The sequence below is a fragment of the Python bivittatus genome, unplaced genomic scaffold, assembly GCF_059951505.1.
Source record: "Python bivittatus isolate LINGU-HERP-01145 unplaced genomic scaffold, Pbiv_v1 ctg000590_np1212, whole genome shotgun sequence".
Lineage (NCBI taxonomy): Eukaryota > Metazoa > Chordata > Lepidosauria > Squamata > Pythonidae > Python > Python bivittatus.
Genome location: NW_028277086.1, coordinates 24,539,553 through 24,562,922, shown reverse-complemented (window position 1 = coordinate 24,562,922; position 23,370 = coordinate 24,539,553). Strand labels below are relative to the sequence as shown.

Sequence of the window (23,370 nt, the reverse complement as noted above, 5' to 3'; positions counted from 1 at the left end):
ACTATTTTCAGTGAAATCTTTATATTCAATCAAGTATGAATGATCAATTCCATCTCAAAATGGTCTAACATTAGGATCCTTAAAAATGTATAAAAGAAACTTACTTGTTTATTTAAGCATTACAAATGGAAACATGAAGCTTGGTTACCTTTAGAAAACTTATATAATTTATATACATTCTCTAAGGCAATATATTTGAACTCACTCATCATAAAGTATCTATTATTATACATTGTAAGGAAGTTTATTTCCTAATCCTCACTATCTCAGGAATTATTCATTATACATACACACACTTATATGCGTGTGGGTGTGTGTGTGGGTGTGTGTGTGTATATATATGTATATATATATATATATATATATATATATATATGCACACACGTACGCACACGCATACAAATATACAAGCTATAAATCACAGGCACTGTTTTTTATTCATTTATGATTCTATATAAATGATTAATAAGAATAATAAGATCCAAAGGGATATTCTGTATACATAGCAGTATCTACTGGCATAGAAAAATTCATGAAATTAAACCGGATCTTGTTTAATGCATTTTGGTTCTTCAATTGCAGAAGATGATAAAATATTAATAAGTGTTTTTGATCATGAAGATAATGAAATTTTAAAAGGTAATTCTTCATTAGAAAGAAACAAAATTAAGAATTTGTGGCTAATAAAATGAACTAAGATTTTAAGTAGTGGTCCAGCAGCAAAAGTGTTATATACTGTGTTTAATTAAGTGTTCAATTTCATATATTTTAAGAGCCAATATAGTATAGTGATTAAGATGTTGGAATGGCGTCAGAGAGACAGGTTCTGATCCATCCTTAGCCACCATCTATTACGGAAGGAAGGAAGGAAGGAAGGAAGGAAGGAAGGAAGGAAGGAAGGAAGGAAGGAAGGAAGGAAGGAAGGAAGGAAGGAATTTCTAGGTTTCTGTTGATATCACAGAAAGAATGAATAAGGGAGCATTTCTGTCACCTCTGAAGGAAGCTGTGGTATGCCCCCTGCTCAAGAAGCCTTCACTTGAGCCAACTATCTTAGACAACTATAGATCTGTCTCCAACCTTCCTTTTCTTGTCAGCCCTACAACTATAAAGGGCCCAAGAAGTGGATTATTTGGACTGTTGGCAGTCAGGGTTTAAGCTAGGATACAACATAGAAATTGCATTGATTGCACTTGCAGATGACCAGGACTAGGATCAGGGGAGTCCAACAAGGATCAAGGGAGTCTTCCTTGATCCTTTGGCAGCCTTCCATCGACCATAGTATTCTTCTGGTCCCACTCTAAGGGATGAGGGTGGAGTAAGTGCATACAACAAAAACTTTTTTGAAAGACTGGAAACCTTTTGCTGAAAGAAGAAAGAAATGATATGACGATTTATGGATTTGAAGATTAAGAAAGATGTAGATTAAATGAGGGACTGAATGGACTTGTATAACATCTAAGAGAGAGGATGGACAATAAGATTGTAATTATCTGTTGAAAAGAAGGTTGGAAATCATTTATGTATTTCTTTAGTTTCTTTTTCATTTCTTGCACTTTTTTGTTTCTTTTTTTAATTTGTCTTTTATTCTATGGAAAAAAGTCTTAATAAAAATAATAAAAATAGAGTTGGGTGGGTGCACTACTTTGCATTGTTCTCTTCCTTCCTGAAGGATCAGTTCCACTCTATTTTGGCAGGAGAGGAGAGATCTGCCTGGAAATCTCTACTTTCTGGAGTGCCTCAGGGATTTCCTTGTTAATATCTATGAGGCTGCTGGGACAATTATCCACTGGCACAGGGTCTGGTGTCATTAATATGCTGATGATACCCAGCTATACATCTTATCACTGGGCTGAATAGGTAATGTGGTGGCAGTGCTGACTCAGTGCCTTGAGGCTGTCAGGGTCTGAACAGGAAGGGAATCAGAACCCATCCAAGACAGAGTGACCTTGAGTTTGTGAGCTTAATAATTCCAGGGAAATTCCATCTTTGACTCTGAATGAAATTCATTCATTCATTCATTCATTCATTCATTCATTCATTCATTTTTATAGCCACTCATCTCAGACCAGTGACTCTGGGTGGCTGACAATAATAAAAACACTCAACACTTAAAACAGTACAGAAAATTAAATATACAGTCAGGTCCAGAAATATTGGGACATCAACACAATTCTAACATCTTTGGCTCTATACACCACCACAATGGATTTGGAAGGAAACAAACACAATGTGTGTTAACTGCAGACTGTCAGCTTTAATTTGAGGGTTTGTACATCCAACTCAGGTGAACGGTGTAGGAATTACAACAGTTTGCATATGTGCCTCCCACTTGTTAAGGGACCAAAAGTAATGGGACAGAATAATAATCATACATCAAACTTTCCCTTTTTAATACTTGGTTGCAAATCCATTGCAGTCAATCACAGCCTGAAGCCTGGAACGCGTAGACATCACCAGACGCTGGGTTTCATCCCTGGTGTTGCTCTGCCAGGCCTCTACTGCAACTGTCTTCAGTTCCTGCTTGTTCTTGGGGCATTTTCCCTTCAGTTTTGTCTTCAGCAAGTGAAATGCATGCTCAATGGGATTCAGGTCAGGTGATTGACTTGGCCATTGCATAACATTCCACTTCTGTCCCTTCAAAAACTCTTTGGTTGCTTTTGCAGTATGCTTTGGGTCATTGTCCATCTGTACTGTGAAGCGCCGTCCAATGAGTTCTGCAGCATTTGGCTGAATGTGAGCAGATAATATTGCCCGAAACACTGCAGAATTCATCCTGCTGCTTTTGTCAGCAGTCACATCATCAATAAATACAAGAGAACCAGTTCCATTGGCAGCCATACATGCCCACGCCATGACACTACCACCACCATGCTTCACTGATGAGGTGGTATGCTTAGGATCATGAGCAGTTCCTTTCCTTCTCCATACTCTTCTCTTCCCATCACTCTGGTACAAGTTGATCTTGGTCTCATCTGTCCATAGGATGTTGTTCCAGAACTGTGAAGGCTTTTAGATGTCGTTTGGCAAACTCTAATCTGGCCTTCCTGTTTTTGAGGCTCACCAATGGTTTACATCTTGTGGTGAACCCTCTGTATTCACTCTGGTGAAATTTTCTTTTGATTGTTGACTTTGACACACATACACCTACCTCCTGGAGAGTGTTCTTGATCTGGCCAACTGTTGTGAAGGGTGTTTTCTTCACCAGGGAACGAATTCTTCGGTCATCCACCACAGTTGTTTTCCGTTTCTCCCGGGTCTTTTGGTGTTGCTGAGCTCACTGGTGTGTTCCTTCTTTTTGAGAATGTTCCAAACAGTTGTTTTGGCCATGCCTAATGTTCTTGCTATCTCTCTGATGGGTTTGTTTTGTTTCTTCAGCATAATGATGGCTTGCTTCACTGATAGTGGCAGCTCTTTGGATCTCATCTTGAGAGTTGACAGCAACAGATTCCACATGCAAATAGCACACTTGAAATGAACTCTGGGCCTTTTATCTGCACATTGTAATTGGGGTACTGAGGGGATATCACACACCTGGCCATGGAACAGCTGAGAAGCCAATTGTCCCATTACTTTTGGTCCCTTAACAAGTGGGAGGCACATATGCAAACTGTTGTAATTCTACACCGTTCACCTGAGTTGGATGTACATACCCTCAAATTAAAGCTGACAGTCTGCAGTTAACGCACATTGTGTTTGTTTCATTCCAAATCCATTGTGGTGGTGTATAGAGCCAAAGATGTTAGAATTGTGTCGATGTCCCAATATTTCTGGACCTGACTGTAAATATAAACCATTCAGAGGTGGTCCACAATGGACAAGTTCTCATAGATTCATAGCTCCTGTTTGAAGAGCTGGTGGCAGCTGTAGCTAAGGGGTCTTTTGCACAGTTATATCTGGTAGCCAACTGCAACCTCTCCTGGACTGGGAAGCAGTGCTCACAGTCACTTGTTCCTTAGTCACCTTATGTCTGGACCACTGTAATGAACCCTACATGGGGTGTCCTTGAAGAACATTTGGAAATTACAGCTGGTACAAAATGTGGTGGTCTGGGCAGTGATGAGTGTAACCTGATATACTTGGGTGACTTTGCTGCTTTGGGAGCTGCATTGGTAACCAGCCCCCACTCTTTAGAACTCACTCCCTGTAGAAGTTGGACCATTCCCATCCTCTGAGGCTTCAGGAAAACTTTGAAGCAAACTTTGAATGTTACATAGGAGGAGGGTGTTCTGTGATTTGAATGTGGGATCACAAGCAGATGGCATTTATATTTGTTGGTGTTTATTGTTTTTATTTTTTAACATTTATATGAATTGCGGGTTTTCTGGGGTATTTTTTTATGTTTGCAGTATATTATTAGCCACCTAGAGCCTGTGGGAATGGGTGGCAAAGTAAATAAAGGAGGGAGGGAGAGGAGGAAGAGAAGAACACTTGCTTAGACTGTAAAAATGGACAAGCTACTATTCCCACTCCTATAGAACAACTTCAGAATTTAGTTAAGGAAAACCGAGAAAGAACATTCTAACTTTATACAATTCAGCGATAGAATAACTGATTGTTGGGCTGTGGAATCTCTTTCCTCAGAGATTTTCAAGATGAGGTTGGGCAATCAGCTATGTTTATTAACTTACAGAATTGCACGCAACATATAATTAACTTACAGAACTCATTTGTTCGTGGAATTCATTTCCCTGAGATATTACAGTAGTCAATAGCTTTGATGGCTTAAAAAAAAAGAGACAAATTCTATAGCAGTAAGTGTATCCATGGTTATTAGGAATCTAGCTAAATCAAGCCTCCATATTTTGAGATAGTGTCTGATGCTTATTAGATGCTGAGGGCAAGTATTATAATACCTTACTGGTAAGACTCCCAAGAGCCATCTTGTGTGATCATCTTTGATAACAGGATGAAATTTAGTGATCCAAGTTTCTGGCTTCATTAATTTAAAATATGCTAGTAAGAAATGATTGTGGGTGCTTAACATAAAGAAGTGCAAGACACTGTTGCCATTTCACCACATTGTCCTACATAGTGGCTGTTACACCCAGTGTATGTTTTTAGATGACTCCTGTTTTTTCTTCTTGGGCTACTGGGTCTTTTGGTTTACTTAAGATATTTTGGAGTGATTTAGTTGGTTTGTATGCTATGATGATGCAGAAGCTAATGCAGAAGCTGATGCAGACAGGCAAAAGACTAACAGAGCATATCCATGAATATCAACTAGCAGTCAGAAGACAAGAGGAAAACTCCTTAATCTCACAACACTTGAACAGACTCAACCATAGTTTCAATTGGGAAACTGTGAGCATCCTAAATCAAGCTAAATCCAAAAGTGCTAGGGAATTCCTGGAAGCCTGGCATTCAGCCATCAACAGACACATAGAGATAAACCACATTTACACACCATTCAAAAGAAACAATAAAAATGCTAAGAAGGAAACAAAAAGACCAGAACACATCCTCTCCAGCAACCAACACCCAGATAAGCAGGGATTAACACCAGACAAACAATCGAGAAAACAGTACCCTAATCAAGGAACTACCAAGGAGAAAAACACACCTCCACTAACACTAGCAAGGCAAGCTACTGTATATAAACAGGGAGCAAACCCCACACTCACTAGCACTGATGATGTTACCTAGTCAGGTAATGAAATGTCTGCAAGCAAACAACCAAGCTCAGAGAGTACCAAGGACTCCACAGTTCAATCCTGAGCTACATATATTCTCTTCTATTGCAATCAAGTAGTAGTTGATGGAAAAACCCCTCCTTTACTAGAGTTTCAAAAGTCACTCAGCAGACAATACCAGACTAGATAGAAAAATAACTAATCTAGGCTTCCTATGTATTATTATTATTATTATTATTATTATTATTATTATTATTATTATTATTTAAACTTATCCCCGCCCATCTCCCCCCAATGGGGGATTCTGGGCGGCTTACAACATATTAAAACAATAAATAAATATACAGTTAAAATTTATTAAAAAACACACATTTACACAGAATAAAAGGAAGAAGAAAATCCAGGAGGCCAAGTGAAGCAACACCAGGCCTCTAGGGGGCTAGCCAACCCCATATCTGATGACCTCCCTCCACACCCCAGGCCAGATGGCAGAGCCAGGTCTTCAAGTCCCTCCGAAAGGCGGGAGTGAGGGGGCCTATCTCACTTCCAGGGGCAAGATGTTCCAAAGGGCTTTTTTTTTTTTTTCTTACTAAATTACTTACTTTATTCTTACTAAAACGGGGATGAACAATCTTTTGGGGACCAACATCAATACTTAATATTTTGGGGGGCTGAGGAGTGCAAAGTAGATGGAGTCACACCCTGCAGGAAACTAAGCTATTTTCAGCAAATATAGACAATGAGAACTCAGGGAGCGATAAAAAAAATATTTGGAACTACCAGTGACCATCTCTGATATTAGAGACAGATATAGCCTTTGGCCCTCTCAAGTAACAATACTGTCTTCATGCAAACATAAATTATTTTGTAAAGAACGAACAATATATTCACTGATCATTTGGGATGATTAGCCTATGAGAAGTATTCATATAGTACATGTGGCATGCAGAGTATCCTATGACTGTAAAACAAACCAACTAGGCAGTTAATCATTCACAAAGAAGGCAATACAGTAGTTACATCAATCAGAACTAGGAAGCAGTAAGCTCAAAATAAAGAAAGTATGGGCTGGATCTAATGGAAACAATTTCAAGATCCTTCCTCCTCCTTTACCCCAGTATGCTCTGTGGAAAACTTCTCTGAAGGACCAGAGATTCTCCAGAGCAACAGGAGTGGCAAGGAAAATTGTATTACTTCCTTAGCCTGATTCCAGTGGAAAGCCTCTGCTGAATCCTAGTGTTTTCCATAAATGGAAGGAGTACCATCTGTTCATAGAATGACCAAACTGGATCACACTATTAGCCATAAATAAGAACATGTATTAATGGAAATGAAAACAAGTGAATAAACATGTGCGCTTGCATATGTGTATAATTATACATAGAACTTGCACATCAACAACATGAATATTTTCCACTCACTAAAAAATATGTTTCATAAATGTTATTCAGCTGTCCTCTTCTCTTTTGCAACGCAGTATTATAGTTTTCAACATCTGCCACATAAAAAAGTAAGGGTTCTTCCAAAGACTTGCTATGCCTGCAAATATGCTCAGGACGGTTTACATCAATAATTACACTAACATCTGAGCCTATAATTGTGTCTGTAAGGGAGGGAAGCTTCTCCTGCTGCCATATTCTAAAAACCTTCCATGAATTTTCAACTTTAATTAAATATGTGAGTGATATTCCATGCAGAGCAGGGTGGGGAATGCTGGCTGGGGAATTCTGGGAGTTGAAGTCCACACATCTTAAAGTTGCCAAGGTTGAGAAACCCTGATGTAGAGCGTAATGCAACTACTGTATTTCCCAGTTCTTGTGTTCAAGCCAATCGGTGTTCAGGGGAATAAGAGGAGTGACAAGAATTGAGCGAGTATCAGCATATGGATCACTTGACTGTGTTGCATTGATTTCCAGCAGAATTAACCTTTATCTCAGGCTGATAAGCATTCTGGAGGCAGTCTTCTAAAAGACACTGGCAAGATCATTAATTACCATAAAAAGACCCCCCTCCTGGCCAGTTCTCAGAAAAGCCATTAGGAAGGAATTACAAAAGGCTCCACCCTTTTGTTTTAGGAGATAAATTGGTTCTAAAAGGGAAGGTGAAGTGAAATCCTTGTTACCCCATCCCTTTCACTTCATTAAATCTTGACAGTAGACTCTGTATGATTTGAACCTGGGGGAACTGATTGATTTTGGTTTAAATCAATCTGACCTAGAGCCTGACACCAGCCTGGCCTTGAAGTCTCACTGTGTCAGGCCTTCGAGGTAGTCCAGACAAGAAACCAAAACCATGAGTACTAACACTACCTTTATTGTAAGGTTACAGTAACAGAAACTTGCAAGTTTCAAGAACTTCTCCTTTTCCTCACCCTTACTTTCCAGAGAACTAGAGAGGGTCCTTTCTGAGATGCCTCATGCCCCCATTCCTTCTGCAGCCTGAGATATCTCTTGTCTGACTATAGCCTAGGCTGCAGTTCCTCCTGTCTCCCAAGGTTATTCCCACAGAATGTTACACACAGGAAGAACTTTGTCACCAACACTTCTAACAGCATTGGTGCCAGATATGTTATTTCAAGCATTTAGGATTAAGGTGATAGGTGATGTGGACATACTGTAATGTCCTCCACTTTCATGAATCCAACCTGATCAGATCAATGCTCTATTCAATTCAGCATCTGCCAACCATACAGAAAGCTCATTAGCAAGGGCATGGGGGCAACTATTCTTCCTCACAGTTGCCCCCTGCTGTTAGAAGAAGAAAATCATTCTAAATTATGCAATCTGACTTTGCTTGCACCTATCTGCCCTTCACTCTCCTCCTTCTTCCATCCCACCTGTATTCCTCACATCTGCTCTGGAGATTCACCCAACCTTCCAAAGCAAACTAGGAGTAACTCAAAAGGGTGGAGGGGAGAGTAAAATGTATCTGACCAACAAATACAATTCTATCCAAAGAGACATGACTGGTTTTTAAAGAATTGCAGTCTATAGGTCTCCAAGGCTGCCAAAATTTAGATATGGATTATAGTGTGAACATATTGTAAGCATTTAGAAAAACATTTATAAATGTTTATAATCACTCAGAACTTTTTTTTAAAAAAATGATGATCCTTGAATTCTAATTCTTGATATCTTATTTATCCCAAACAGGCTAATGTTTCTTCACTGTTATTTAGCCATTATCTTGAGAAGGGAGACAGGTTTTCTACCTTCCCATTAGATCCTTGTGGAACATAAGAGCATTATTTCTACAAAAGTTCAGCAAGAAAGGAGCATGTCCTCCAGTCCCAAAGACTGCTTAGAATTCAAAGGTAATTAACTTTTATTTTGGACTTTTGCTGGCTGATCTTGTCTGGATTCAGAAGTTAAGCAAAATCTGGTCTACTTAGTACTCAGAAGGGAGTCTCTAGGAAATACCAGGGTGATAGGCTAGACTCAGAAGTAAAAAAAATAATAATCCCTGAATAGCAATAGCAAAACACTTTTTTGTTGCCAGAAGGCCTACATGAGCCTGCCCTTGAAGTCACCACAAGTTGTGCTTGAGTTGAAGGAGAGTTTATTTTATTTATGTAGAAAGGGCAAATATATTTCCTTTTCTTGAGGTCTCTACAGTTCAAAGAGATCAAGCACAGGAGAAAGAGCACATATCATACTATGGAAGACTGTGTATAGTTTGGGAGAATTCATTCTGATGTGAAGGCTGTATATGCGTGCAGTAAAGCTCAGGTGTGGCCATATGTCAGTACACAGAACCCTTTTTCAGTTCACAACTGTTCCATGGCAACTGTCCAACTCAGGGCTGATGGATTCATTGCAGACAACAGACTGGGTGGCCAGATGTGCTTTATTTTAAAGGATTATTTCTTATTCCAAAACATCACAATTCAATAGAAAACAACCGTTGCCCTTTACTCTAGGCACAACAGCACAAGAATCTTATTGCTAAAACTCTGATCTGCCAAACCTGGTTATAAACTGGAGTGATATACAGCAACCAGGGCTGTGGAGTCGGAGTCGGAGTCGAGGAGTCGGAGTCGGAGGAAATTTTGGGTACCTGGAGTCGGAGTCGCCAAACAATGCACCGACTCCGACTCCTACTAAATTTAGATTGGAATTAAAAAAAAAGCAAGTTTAAATGTCCCAATTCACAAAAAGTTATAATTAATGACTTCTCTACCGTAAGAATAAAGACCAATGCATGCAGTGCCTCACGTAACCGAAAAGCGAACATGTTAAGTGACCGTGAAGAAGCATGCTTTTCATGTGCTTCACTATATGACACGCAACGCACAATTAGGAGCGGCAATACTTATACTTTCCATAGTGTTGTGTTCTGCTGTTACAGGGAACGCAGTGCCCATTGGTAACCTAGCCTCTCACTGATAAGGGATTAAGTAAATATGTTTTTTGCAGGACTAGAGAGACTTGTATAAGTGAAGGGAATGGAAGGTCAATAGTTCAAGACTGAAGCTGTAAACCATTGGAAAAACTGTTGTCATTCAGCTAAGGCTATAAAAACTTGTAAACTCCGATTGTTAGCTTAAACTTTAAACATGACTATGGGATTCTACTAGGGAAATCATGTTTTATAATAAATGCCCCTTCCTGGATCCTCCCACTGCCCTATCTTCAGCAGCAGATCAGCACACAAAAAGGAGAAGGCAGCAGCTTCTGCCCAACTACCTCTCTGCTAGAAGAGCTTAGAAGAACTTGGTGGAACAGCTTCTTGGATTCAACTGTAAGTGTTTATATTTATTTTAAAACCTGCATGCCTGCTTGTCTGTATGGGGGAAGACATGTGTATATGGTTCTGGAAGAAATTGCATAGCTGTCCCTGCTTGTCTGTATGAGGGAAGACATGTGTACAAATTTCTGGAAGAAACTGTCTATCCTAGGTTTGTAAGTGTGGTGCAGGAATGTATGAATGTTTATGTATAGTACAGATTGATTATATGCTCTGAGTACTAAAATGTAGGCTCTGTGTTGTGTGTGTGTGTACAGTACATGTCTGTGCATGTTTTTCTGTATAGGACAAATCATGTCTAGGTTTAGTTCTGGGATATATAGCTTATTTGTTTGTATAAAGCCATGTATGTACAACTTACAAGACTGTGTATGTTGATATTAAAAATCTAATTATATGCCAGTTAGTATAACATATTTTATATTTTATATTTTAGAAAAAGAGGCATCCTAAAAATGGCAAAAAAACTACCAACACCAAACACGACAAAGTCTACTGTTTATAAGCACTTTGCATTATCAAATGATGGAAAACATTACGTGTGCCAATGTATTAGAAAAGATGATGGTGAAAAACAATGTGATGCAAAAATTAGCAGTTTCAGTGGGCCTGATAAAAATGCACCTACAAGAGCATCAAATTTGAAAAGACACTTACAGCGTTTTCACCCCAAAGTGTTAGAAGCCGTGAATGAGAAAGATAGCGATGAAAACATTGCATCTACTTCTGTGACAAAAAACGTTCAGAAATCTTCTGGAGAACAATCACAAATAAAAAAATTCTTTATATCTGACAAAGTTACCATAAGGATGACACCAGAAAAATTCAAACACCACATTATTGAAATGGTAGTAAAGAATAGTGTACCACTATCCTTCTTTTCACATACAGCCTTTTTAGGCCTAAATGGAGAAATGGCAAAAAAACTTGGTGTTTCTCTGGAAAGAGAAAGTATAAGGAAATTTATAATTGAGGAGGCCAAATGTAAAAAGGAAGAACTACAGAAAGTTCTGAAAGGACGTTTTGTCTTCCTTAAAATGGATGCATGCACACGTCACAGAGTCAATTATTTCACTATTAATGTTAGATTTGTGGATGAAAATAACAAAACAATAACACGGACCCTCGGATTAAAGGACACTCAGGCACATCACACCAGTGATTACCTTCAGAACTTAGTGGAGGGTGTTCTAGAAGATTTTGAAATTAAAAAGGAACAGATTTTATGTTGTGACAGATAACGCTTCTAACATGTTGAGCACAATTGAGAAGATGAACGCAGATGAAGAAGGTAACAAACAGATATTAGAGTTAGAGGAAGGCAGCTCTGCAAGTATTGGAGAAAGTTTAGAAACTGAAGAGAATGCTGACATTTTTTTAGACAACTTTGTTGAAGAAGCATTGAAGCTTGCTACTATTCATCATATGCGATGTGCTGTTCATACACTGCAACTTGCCATAAGAGATGGATTAAAAGATCGCCATGCAGCTACACTAATTGGCAAATTACGGCAAGTAATTGTTGCAGCCAGGGCACCTAAAACAGATGCAATTTTGAAAAGACGTGCAGGAAAAGGAGCCATTTTGGATCAACCAACTCGCTGGGGAAGCACTTATTTAATGGTGAAGCGTTTGCTTGAACTTAAAGACTTTATAGAAGAAATGGACAATGAAAACCTTGCATTAACAGAAAGCCAGTGGACACAAACAAAAGAGCTGGAGAACCTTCTTTCTCACCCCTTCACTGTCACCAAAAGGTTGCAATGTGACGATCTAACCCCGGGTAAATTCCTCTTGGAATGGAAGAGCCTGTTATATCGCCTGAACAAAAATGGAGGGTTAATAGCTGAGGGCATTGCATCTTCAATGATAAAAAGAGAGAGTCTTTTGCTGGAAAATGAAATCTTGTTAGCGGCTATTTATGTCGACCCAATGAGCCGACTTTTGTTGAACAGTGAACAGACTGCTACTGGGAAAAAGGCCCTCTATGATGTAGCAGTTCGCATGAAAGGATTAGGACCTGAAATACCTCCACAGGATGAAGTTCTTTTAAGCAATAGTGATAACTCAGGATCATCTTCTTCAAATGAAGAATTAGACTTTGATTCCTTCTTAGACAAAATGGAAGCTGCTAAAGGAAAGCGAAGTCGCATAAGCGTTACAGAACCAGTAAATGTCCAAATAGAAAAATTCCAACAGGAGTTTTATAAAGCACTAAAAGAAGTTGAAAAGTATGATCGCTCATCAAAACTTACTGTTGAAGAAGCCATCCTTGTTTATCCAGAGATTGTTAGTGATGTGGCCAGAATAGTTACTGCAATGCCACCCACCCAAGTCAGCGTCGAAAGATTATTTTCAGCCCTAAAAATAATAAAGTCTGACTTAAGAGCCTCTATGAAAGAGGATCTGGCAGAGGCAATTCTCTTCCTTAGAACTCTACATTGAATTGATTTGCATTTGCTAAGCCTATAACTACATTTCAAGATTAATATAAACCATTTCTAGGTTTTACAAATTTTGTTTTTGGTTCATATAGATAAGCTTTGTTTTTGTTCTAAAACAACCAAATAATGTGGTTTGTATGTTTGAACTAATAAATTTACTGTTCCTGATGTTTATGCCTGCTGCTACTATCCAGCCACTTGATTCATTAATAAAAAAAATAAAATAAAACACTGTTATTTTCATTGTGTTTGTCTTTTGCTTAAACTGTTCAATACAGTAGACTGTTGGCTTCCCAGCCAGTAGTCCTGAGGTAATGACATGTATGTTGCCTTTCTTTCCTTCAAGGAATGTATAAAATACATTCACATATTAATAGAGAGGAGTCGGAGTCGGAGTCGGAAGTACAAAAAACTGAGGAGTCGGAGTCGGAGCATTTATCTACCGACTCCACAGCCCTGACAGCAACAAAGCATTTCCCTTTTAAATATGAAAGTCAAACAATATATTGCCTACAAGCCCATGTAACAGTAGCGTTACAGGTTTTATAACAACAGAACCCCTTCTGCAAGGTAAAAATGAGATAGGAAAAGTAAGGGGTGTTTACCTTTTCCCCTCTCCAAACCTCACATTTCCCTCAACTTTCAAACACACATTGAAGTCCCATATGAAGCAGTGGGGATGGAAAGGAAGAAAATATATTTATACATAACCACAATCCCTAAGCAATTTCTATGTGACATAAAATAATATAAAAATACTAATACATATATTTGTATAGAATGTTTCTTGGCCCTGAACATTAACATTCAGATTTTGGACAATCACCGAAAGAGGAAATAAGGAAGCATGAATCTGAGGTCCAGAAAGGTCAAAATCCTCAGTGCCACAGTTTAGCTTTAAGAATGGCTGCAGCCTAGGCTAGTGGTTTTCAAGGGAAACTTGAGCTTCCATAGAAGTCTATCAAACATTTCTCCATGATGGTCATGTTCTCACCAAGATACAAACATACCCTAGCAATGTCTTCTTTTCCTACCTGGTCTCTATGACATTCCCCTCATTTGTCCCTAGTCCAAGAGTGAGATGGGCTTAAGCCATCCTTAGCTGTGTGAATGGTTCCAGCATAATCCAATGACAGCTTCAAAATATGTAAAATAAGTTGTTTTTTTTCACACAATACATTCGAAAGAAATCAAGTGACGGGCAGTGCTTGGGAATCAAAGCAATACAGAGACAAGAGGGATTGGCAATGTGAACAAAAAAATTCACACCAACATTGGGTTCTGCTGATTCAGGTTTGAGTGGACAGCACTATAATTGTGGGGAAAAAATCCTAAAAACCATAGCCATCTGGCCCAACATTGTCATATTTCTCCTATAGTGCACTGGATGTTTCCTGACATTCATTATCAGGCCCAGATAGTTGTAACACAAAAGATCCATGATCCAATATCCTAACTTGAACCAGGGCAGGGGGGAGGGATTTTTAACAGTGCCACTGAGGCAGTTATTAGCCACGTTGAAAGGGAAAAGTGAGGTATTTCCATCACTTTCATCAAGCAAAATTGTAGCTTCAAAGGCAGAGAAATGGCATAACCTCCATGTTTAAAACTGCTATATCAATCCACATTTTAACAGTCAAGAGACCATGTGCAGATCTTTTGCATCTCAGCTGATTTGGTTCTTATCTCTCACTGAATGACCAGAGCAGGCCAACAGATTTGTATCAATGTGGACCGAACATAAGTCCTACAATAAATCTCAGAATCTTCTGAAACTACACAACACCCAATTTTGCTAACCATGACAAATAAGTAGATCAAATATGAACATCATCAAATAAAGACATAATATTGCAAGATGAAGCTCTATTTTTTTTCTGAAAAGGAAACAATATTTTCTAGCTACTGGGTAACATTACTGAACTGAACTGGACTACAACTCATTTATTTCCATATGTAATGTATAGCTCCCACTTTGGTAATGGGATGTCTAATTTTATTTTGTCTTATCTATTATTTATCGTACAAGGTACCAGAAAACTCCATTTGATATTGGTGATGGATATGTCTAACCATCAAGTACATTAGGCTTCTGTACACTATTTCTATGTCTGCTTTGGGACCACATATAACTCTGGTCTTTCAAATAGAAACTGGCAGTACTGCTTAAGCTGCCTGCTAATTCTAAAATGTAAATATCTAGACTGTTTTAGACAGCAGCGTAAATTTTCAGTTCTGAACCTGTTACATGGGAAAGAGCTCGCTTTCAGTATTTTAAGGTATAGATGATCCAATAAATATTATCAGTTCATTTATGTATTTTTTAAAAATCCAGAATTAAAGCACTCAAAACATGCAATGATGTACGATCCCAAGTCTCCAAGGTTGCTTTTACCCACTGAGACTTCCAAAAGCTACCGTGTAACTGAAGAGGAAAATTATGAAAGAAATTACTGAAGAAGAGTAGTTCTTACAGTATTTAACTTTAATCAAACATCATGAAATCAAATTTAGTTTCTGTTCTTCCTATTTTTGGAAGTGCAACCATTCCAAAGCCAAGGGCAAGCCTCATCCTGAAAAAAAGCTAAGAATCCCTGCCCTAGCACAACAGGGCCACAATCAATTTCAGATTACACAACTGCATATTCATAAGCTGCTGAAACCAGAACTGTAAAAGTTAATGAATGACTCTTCCTAGTCTATACCACAAAGCTAACGTACAAGCTGGCATATTTTGCTTGAGAAGTGAAATGGCAAATGCTACCACATGGAGCTGAAACAAGCTAATAAAGATTTCTGCAGAACTTCTAGAGTTCCCGCCATCCCTCTCACCGTTGTTGAAGCTAATGTGATCGCTATCTCTTCATCATAAGCACTAAATTTGCTGCTAATGTGTTGAAAAATTGTTGCAGCTCTGGCTTCAATTTACAGTTTGCCAAGATCATCTGCTCTGGAAAAAGAAACAAGGCCCAGCCAAAGACAGCATGAAGTATTTGTAAACTGAACCTCTTGGGGCATTCCTTTTACAAACAGAAATGAATAAGCAATAATACAGTATTTAGCATATGCCAATGATTATCAGTTCAAGTTCATGGAATTTTTTTTTCCTTCTTTTTTGAAGTTGTAGTTCATTTTTTTCACAATTACACACAATTTATTCTCGTTTACTGCATTTTCACTGTTGTTTCTTTTATGTTTTATTGAATGCACTAATAAAATAAAAAATTTAAATTTAAAAAATGGAATCCAAAAAATGTAAAAAAAATACTTTACAATAATGAAGTACTGTGAATTTTTACAATGTACATTCTTAAAGATTTTGTATCTGAAGGAATATTCATGGATTTATGACAATATTCCTCAATAAAGATTCATATTCACTTCAAGTACTCTTAACTAAAACACATTAATATATTAAAACATTCAAAGGACGCTGAACATAAGAAAGATTAACTCTTCTACACATATTCATTCCAAGTTTGCCTTCCTCTTTATTTTTAATTTTTCATGTTTGAAGATACTGACCAAAGTTTTCTCAGCTTTTCTCAGAGTTCCACTAAGTGGGGAAATATTCTTAAATAGATAGGAACAAAAAACAAACCTAGTCAAAGAAGCTCAGCCAACAATAATACCTGCCAAATGTGTTGTATATGTATGTCAAAGAGACAGAGAAAGCATGAAATAGAAACTCCACCTTGGTCTAAAAATTCCTTCCCTCTATCTTGGTTACCACCTTGAACGCATGAATTTCTAAACCCCTGACCTATGTTTCTAAAAAATACAATCAAAACTTGTTTGGGCAGTTGAATATTTGTATTGAATGAACACATGCATGGAGCTCTTGTTATCTCTTAAAAGCCCAAACCCCATTAATTCTGCAGTCCTAAGGCATTGCTCATGATTAAATCCATTGTTTCCCTGTTTAGGGTCTCACAATTTGATCCTTTTTTGCTTGGCACATATAAATACAGAGTAACAATATTACGCCTCCTTGTTCTGCTTTGATTTTAAAATTTTATTTCCTGTTGGCTTCCAATGAAATGTTCCCAGATTGCGCAGAGCAACAGCAGTTCCCTCTACAATTTGCCACCAGGCTGACTTTTTATATGCTTGCATACATTTAGATAGCAGAACAGCTGCCAGCACAAGCTTGGAACCAACAGTATAACAGCTATTTACAGGCACAATTTTCTTAGGAAAAGTTATCAGTGGCACTACTTCTCATTTCATAAACACATTACAACATATAGTATAAAGGCGAAAATTTGAGCCTGCTCCTTCCTCAGCCCCAAAATTAGCTAATCCACTATCCCCGCTGCCCAAAAAACTTGATGCACCACCCAATATCCATAAGAATATAGAGCTTTTCCCAGGCCAGTATTTCCTGGGGCTGTAATAGCACCACTGATGAGTATCTTTACAAAGATGATCTAGAACAGGAGATAATACATAGATCTCAGCCTAATTCCACATGACCCTTGGTCTGGTTCCAAGTGCTCTGGGCTCTTCCAAAAGTGATTTTCTTTTTCCTGACAACTGACTACATAGGCAATAAAGAGAAAAAGAACCCAACTAAATTCACACAACAAACTCATCCATAAAGAGGTTAACTTGCTTTTGATTTAGCACGTTGTATAAGCCCAGCTACTGAGGTTTATAGCTTAGGATGCTGTGTAACCCCATATACCTCTGATCTGTCAGGAAATCATGGCTCAAAAACAAAAACCTGAGATCCCATCCACTTTGGGGTCAAACCCTGCTTAGCTTGATTTACAAGATGCACCCTGATTTGTTGCTGCCATAGACAGTAAAATGTCTTGGACCTGCACTTTCAAGGGTCCAATTAAATTGAACTTGTATCACTCTAGAACTCTGTGGTCATGCTCTGATAAAATCAGTCTTAGTGGATTTATACAGTGATGAAGAATAAGGTGTGTAATTTGATGGGAAAGGGAGGTAATGAGAAAACAACTGAACATCTATGTTTGACCCACCCTTATCTCTATCCTGTGACTGAAAAAAAAAAAGGGATGTAGCTTCACAAGCCCAGTCATCCTAGCCAAAAGCACCAAAGTTTACATGACTACCACCTCTAAAATAATAATTTCTTATTAACATCAGCTGGTTGTAAACCCAAAGTCACCAACAAAAATGGAGATTAGCCCCTCCCTGCTATGCCCTCTCTTATCAAACTCAAGTTAAGAGGCTAGAAATGGAAGGTAACTTTGAGTTCTTAAGAAAAAAGCTGGTGAATTGGATAATGCATATCTATTGCCTAATCTTGGTTCCTAGTCTTGGTTTCCAGATGTTTTGGGAACCATACCTTCCATGACCCCTATCCAGTGCATTTAATGGTAAGAGAGGTGTTTGTACAACACCTGGTAGGAAACAGGTCCTATATTCCAAGAGTTCTATCAATGTTTTTCAATCTTGGCAACCTTAAGATGCTGGCTGGGGAATTCTGGGAGTTGAAGTCCACACATCTTAAAGTTGCCAAGGTTGAAAAAAAGGTTGAAAAAAACGGAGTTATATCTTCCCAATTTCAGTCATTTATCACCGGTTAGCGAAATCTACTTTGGCCACCAGATATATTCAGGATCACTTTTCCCCTCCATCAGCGGACTCAAAGTTGGGAACATCTTACTCCTGGCTAACGATTTATAAAAAACACGGACGAACACGGGAAAATTTCCCAAACCAATCCGTCTTTAGCCAAGCGACCCTTCCAATTAAGCGAGATCGGTAAGAAAGCCCGTATGAAAAAACATACTGCGTCCTAATAATCCGAGGGATGCGCTCAAGGAATAAGCGCTCTCCCTCTCACTTAAAAAAATGTATTTCGTTTCCCTTTATGGGAGACTTGAGGCTGAACGATGGGATGCAAAGATTTAAATCAGTGAACAAGAGTATAAGCGCTTCCTCCCTCGTCCTTCCTCTTTCCACCCCATTGCCTGCTAAAGTGATATTACCCGAAAACAATATGGCCGCTCTATTGCTTTATGGACACCCGCCCTCTGGAGAAAATGCGTATGAGCTGAGACCCGACTTAGATGGGCAGCAAGCTCCAGCCAATAGCGACCCAAGCCCTTCTCCACGGTCCAATCAGAGAGGAAGTACAAAGTTTGACTAGCGGAATGGCCCGCCTCTTGCCTTCCTCGAAAGTGAGCTACGATTATAACGGCTGTTCGCTCGGGGCTTGCCAGGCGCGCGCGCGGGAGGCTGAGGGCCTTCGGGGCAGACTAAAGAGAGAGCCGTCCGGTCTCCGTCCCTTCCCGTCCTCCACCAGCCGCCACCATCCCAGCTACTGCCTCGGTACCTTCTGAGTGAAGCACATCAGCTCCGCCTCCGCTTGTCCACGGTGGCGGAGAGACACCTCCCTCGTTAGGCGGCAACGGCCCGCCTCTCTTGCCTGCCCGTGGGAGGCGAAAGCTACCCTGGATAGCGGCGCCGGTTGGGGAAGGGCGGCAGCCCCCTTCCTTCTCAGCTGCCGTTCCGGCTCCTGAGGCTCTTCGCCGTTCCGTTGCCTCTTCTCCGACCCGCAGATGTGTTTGAGTCTCCTATGCAGCCAACCTGTCGGCTGGTGATGATGGGAACTGTAGTGCCCGGTTGATATGGAGAAGTAGGGTGTTGGACTTAGTTATGACTTGAGAGTAATAATGAGAGCCAGTGTGGTGCAGTGGTTAAGGCACCAGCCTAGAAACCGGGAGATGTGAGTTCTAGTGCCACCTTAGGCACAAAGCCAGCGGGGTGACCTTGGCCCAGTCACTCTCTCTCAGCCCTAGGAAACAGGCAATGGCAAGCCACTTCTGAAAAACTTTACCAAGAAAACTGCAGGGACTTGTCCAGGAATGGTCCGGAGTCCACACTGACTCGAAGGCACGAAAAAAAGGGGGGGGCTAGGATGGGAAATGGGGGGGGAAGCAAAAGAAGGCAATGGCAAGCCCCCTTCATATTGCCAAAAAAATGAGGTGTGCCTCCATGAAGTCAGCAGGAGCTGAGCTTGACCTGGCATAGCAAGGTGGTGTAGCAGTGAGGGTGTCAGACCCCAGTTCAAGGTGACACTTAGACAGGTAAGCTTACCTTGATAAGCTCTCAGCCCAACCTTCTTCACAAAAGTAAAAGCAAAGGAAAGTGTTTTGTAAGCCATGCTAAGTTGTTGGAGGAAAAGTCAGATGAATGTCAAGAGAATAAACAGAAGTTTTATTTACTATGCATTGATATCTAAATGCAGTAAATAAATAAATACTTGGCAGGCACCAAGTTGAGGACACTTGATATGAGCTGTTGTGAAATATGTTACTTGTGCAATAACAAAAAAGCTTTTGGTACAGGCAGTTGTCTGCAGAGATTTCAGCAGCTGCTATAGAAGCAGCAGTGGTAGTAGCAGTTACAGCAATAGTAAAGCTAAGTCCATTTTCTATCAGCGTGCAAACAGGCACCAGCTCGAGTCTCCATAGTTATAGTCTTCAGGGACAGTGAGCAGATTTTCACATCTTTTGGGACTGTGTCCCCAAGTGCCCCCTTTATTTCCTGTCATATAAGTAAATATTTGTTCTCTGCTGAGTAAAGAAAACCTTTGCCCTTGGAGACACTCTTGCCCCAAACACAACGATCTGCCTTGCATTCAGGGCTGCCCCAAGCATTCCTCAAGCCCATTTTTCCCATTTCTGGCTGTGAAATAGAAAATACAATAAATAAATACAAATAGATGCACTCTTTTTAGAATGTCTCTGCTACCTCGCTCTACTTAATGGGAGGACTAGCAATACTGGTTGGCCTAGTCCTTATTTTAAAGGATATTTATTATTTCAATTTCAAAGCTCCCTGACTTCACAACTACTCTGGGCGAATTATAGATAAAATTAAAAGAAAACAAAATATATCAGTATGAAAAAAGAAGACAGCTGACTGGAAACCAAAACCCAAAAAGCCATTCAGCCAATAACCAACCCAAGGGTATACATGCAACAGAGCTTTGTGCACTGAGACACAACCTATGAGCTCATGTCTCTGCTTTTCCATCCATACTCTTAACTTGATTCAGTGAAAAAGATACTGAATGTTTATGAATAATTTGAAATAGTATATATTATTTTTATTATGCAAGCATCTCCTCACTAGGGAGTCCTCTGAAAATAAAGTTGGCCGTCAGAAAGTCTTGCTCAGTCATTTAAACCTCTCTGATATGGGGAATAAGGACAAATAGCTCCATATTCCATTATCCGGAGACTGGGCCATTGAGTCTATTTCTCCCCATCCCTTGCTTTCTCCCTATTGATTTTATAGCATTCTACTAAATGCTGTCATCCATACAGTTGTCTGCTATCATTTTGTTGACATGGTGAGTCAATATTTCATTAAACGTTACCTTTTGGCTTTACCCTTAATTGTCTAGAGTATATGTAGGGGTTTTTTTTATTATTTATTCAACAGTGCCACTATGCATTCTTGGATTTAAAAAAAAATAATAAAAGATTTTGTTTACAGTTATTATTGTTCTGGCATCAACTTTTGGATTTCTATCTAAAGGAATTAATCTTGTTTTTGGAGGGGAAATGGGAGATGACAAGCACCAGCTCCTGCTGCCTCAGGGACATAATTATGCTCAGAAATACAAAAATGGAAAAATCATAAACTCCACATAACTGAGACTCTAGAAAGTTTCATCTCAGCATGAAACTATGTTTTAATTATTATTATTGTTTACATTGTTCAGGCTGTCAGTGTACGAGGCAGAGTAAGAATTTCTCCTAGTTAATTCTTCATAGTACTTGCTTCACTGAAAGATGCATTTAATTTATTTTCTTTTTTGTATATCCTCATGCCAGTACTTACAAATTGTAAGTATAGCCAAATTCAGGGCCTTGACCTATAGATGAAAATATGATCTAGCAAAGAATTGAATAGGACAAATTCCTGAAGCAAGTTTATGGACAACAAAAAGCTACAATTAGACCTCCATATCATTTTTTACCTTCAAATTTATATTGTTATCCTCCTTAGGAGATGAAAATCAGGTTTGTTAACGGGTATGTATTTCTTTGTACATTCTACTTTGTCCTTTAACGAAAAAGACTCCTTGCTTAGATTAGTAGTAAGATAGTTTCTGCCTTTGGATATACAGTCTAAAGTCATATCACAGAGAGAGGAGGAGAGGAGCAACCTTCAGCACTAGTTTGTTCTTTTTTTCTTTTTCTTTTTTTTTCTTTTTTTTCTTTCTTTTTTTTTTGGTAACAACCAGCTGTATAATACAATCCTCTCAATTTCAAAGTAGTTTGTTATAAATACAAGAGTGGGACTGCAATTTGAGGAATGTGAAAACATTGTAATGTTCTGTAATTATTTACATCCTAAGCATATTTCCCACCATACAAATGTGTATATTAAATACTGTAACTTTTACAGAGAAGAAGGGTTATGCAGAAGTACATAGATTTTAAAGATGCCTGCCTTACCAGAAGAATGTTTGTCTTGTTCCAGTTTTATAGCCCTTTGTCTTTCAACCCATTTACTAACCATGCAAGTAATAGTATAAAGACTATCTTTGTTTCTATAAGTTTTAATCACATATATTTCAAGAAGTCAAGCAGAGTGTTCAAATAATGCATTTTAAAGGCCACTATGACACTATGCAGTTGTATGTGATGAGGAGATGCTACATTTATTTTGAGAGAGAGAGAAAGAAATCTGTATTTCATTTGTTACACTGCTAACTTCACTTTAGGTAATTGCATTCAGCTTTATTATTGCCCAGAGCAATAACTGATTGTTAGTTATTGAAGTCTGAAATGATTTTCTCATCTCCCAGGGGAATCTGGAGATTTACATGGTGCACAGCAGTAACTAATAGATATAATCTGGTCATAATGTAGCCAAAGAATGTGTTATTTACTTGTTGAGAACATGGATGTTGAGCATTCTAACATTTCCTCAAGAAGTGGGGCAGGTTTTATTTATTATATTTGAGCATAATGCAGGCTTTTTTTTTCTTTTGCTCTATTTTGTTTTCTTTCTTTAAAAATAGATTTAACAGGTTTTCTACTGTTGAAAGATGGTGACACTGTAATTCTGTTGCTCTGTATTTGGGAGAAAGTTCCACTGAACTCAGTGGGTCTTATTTCATAATAGAGATGCATGGGACTTGGTTATATTATAAAGTGGTCTGTGTTGTAGTTCATAGATTTTAGTTTCTGTAACAGTAAATAACCAATAGAACAATACAATAATATCATACAAAATTTTCACTGTTTTATAAGTAATTGTTTACTATAACACTTTTATAAAATCAGCTCTGAAAATACTTGCTCATAAATAAATGCTACTGAACTCAGTAAGTGTTAGTACATCTATGAGACTCCAGCATAACAGCATAACCCTTTATTCTAAGACTGAGTGCCAGTTTTACTTATTCAGCACTTTATGTATTGGTACCTAGGTATGTTCAAGGCTACCTCCTCCAAGCAGATTTGACCCACCCAAAACACCTCTGAAGAAGTTGCTGGTAATGCCCATTTCTGAGAATGAGAAGGACTGAGGTCTGGTGCCATTTC

The 23,370-nt window shown here is 38.8% G+C and overlaps 1 protein-coding gene across 5 annotated transcripts in view; it reads right to left on the bottom strand.

Annotated features, from left to right (window-relative positions):
- The window catches only part of TRIQK (triple QxxK/R motif containing), a 61,990-nt gene extending 42,717 nt beyond the window's left edge, over window positions 1-19,273 (bottom strand). For 2 of the 5 annotated variants that reach the window (XM_088149135.1, XM_088149137.1), the window contains exon 1: window positions 18,971-19,127. Coding sequence is in view for 1 of the 5 variants with exons in the window: in XM_088149134.1 (XP_088005260.1) it covers window positions 19,137-19,154 (18 nt within the window). In the remaining 4 variants the exon portion in view is untranslated. The other 3 variants (XM_088149136.1, XM_088149134.1, XM_088149139.1) reach the window with 3 other exon arrangements.
- Between the last annotated feature and the right edge of the window lie 4,097 nt (window positions 19,274-23,370).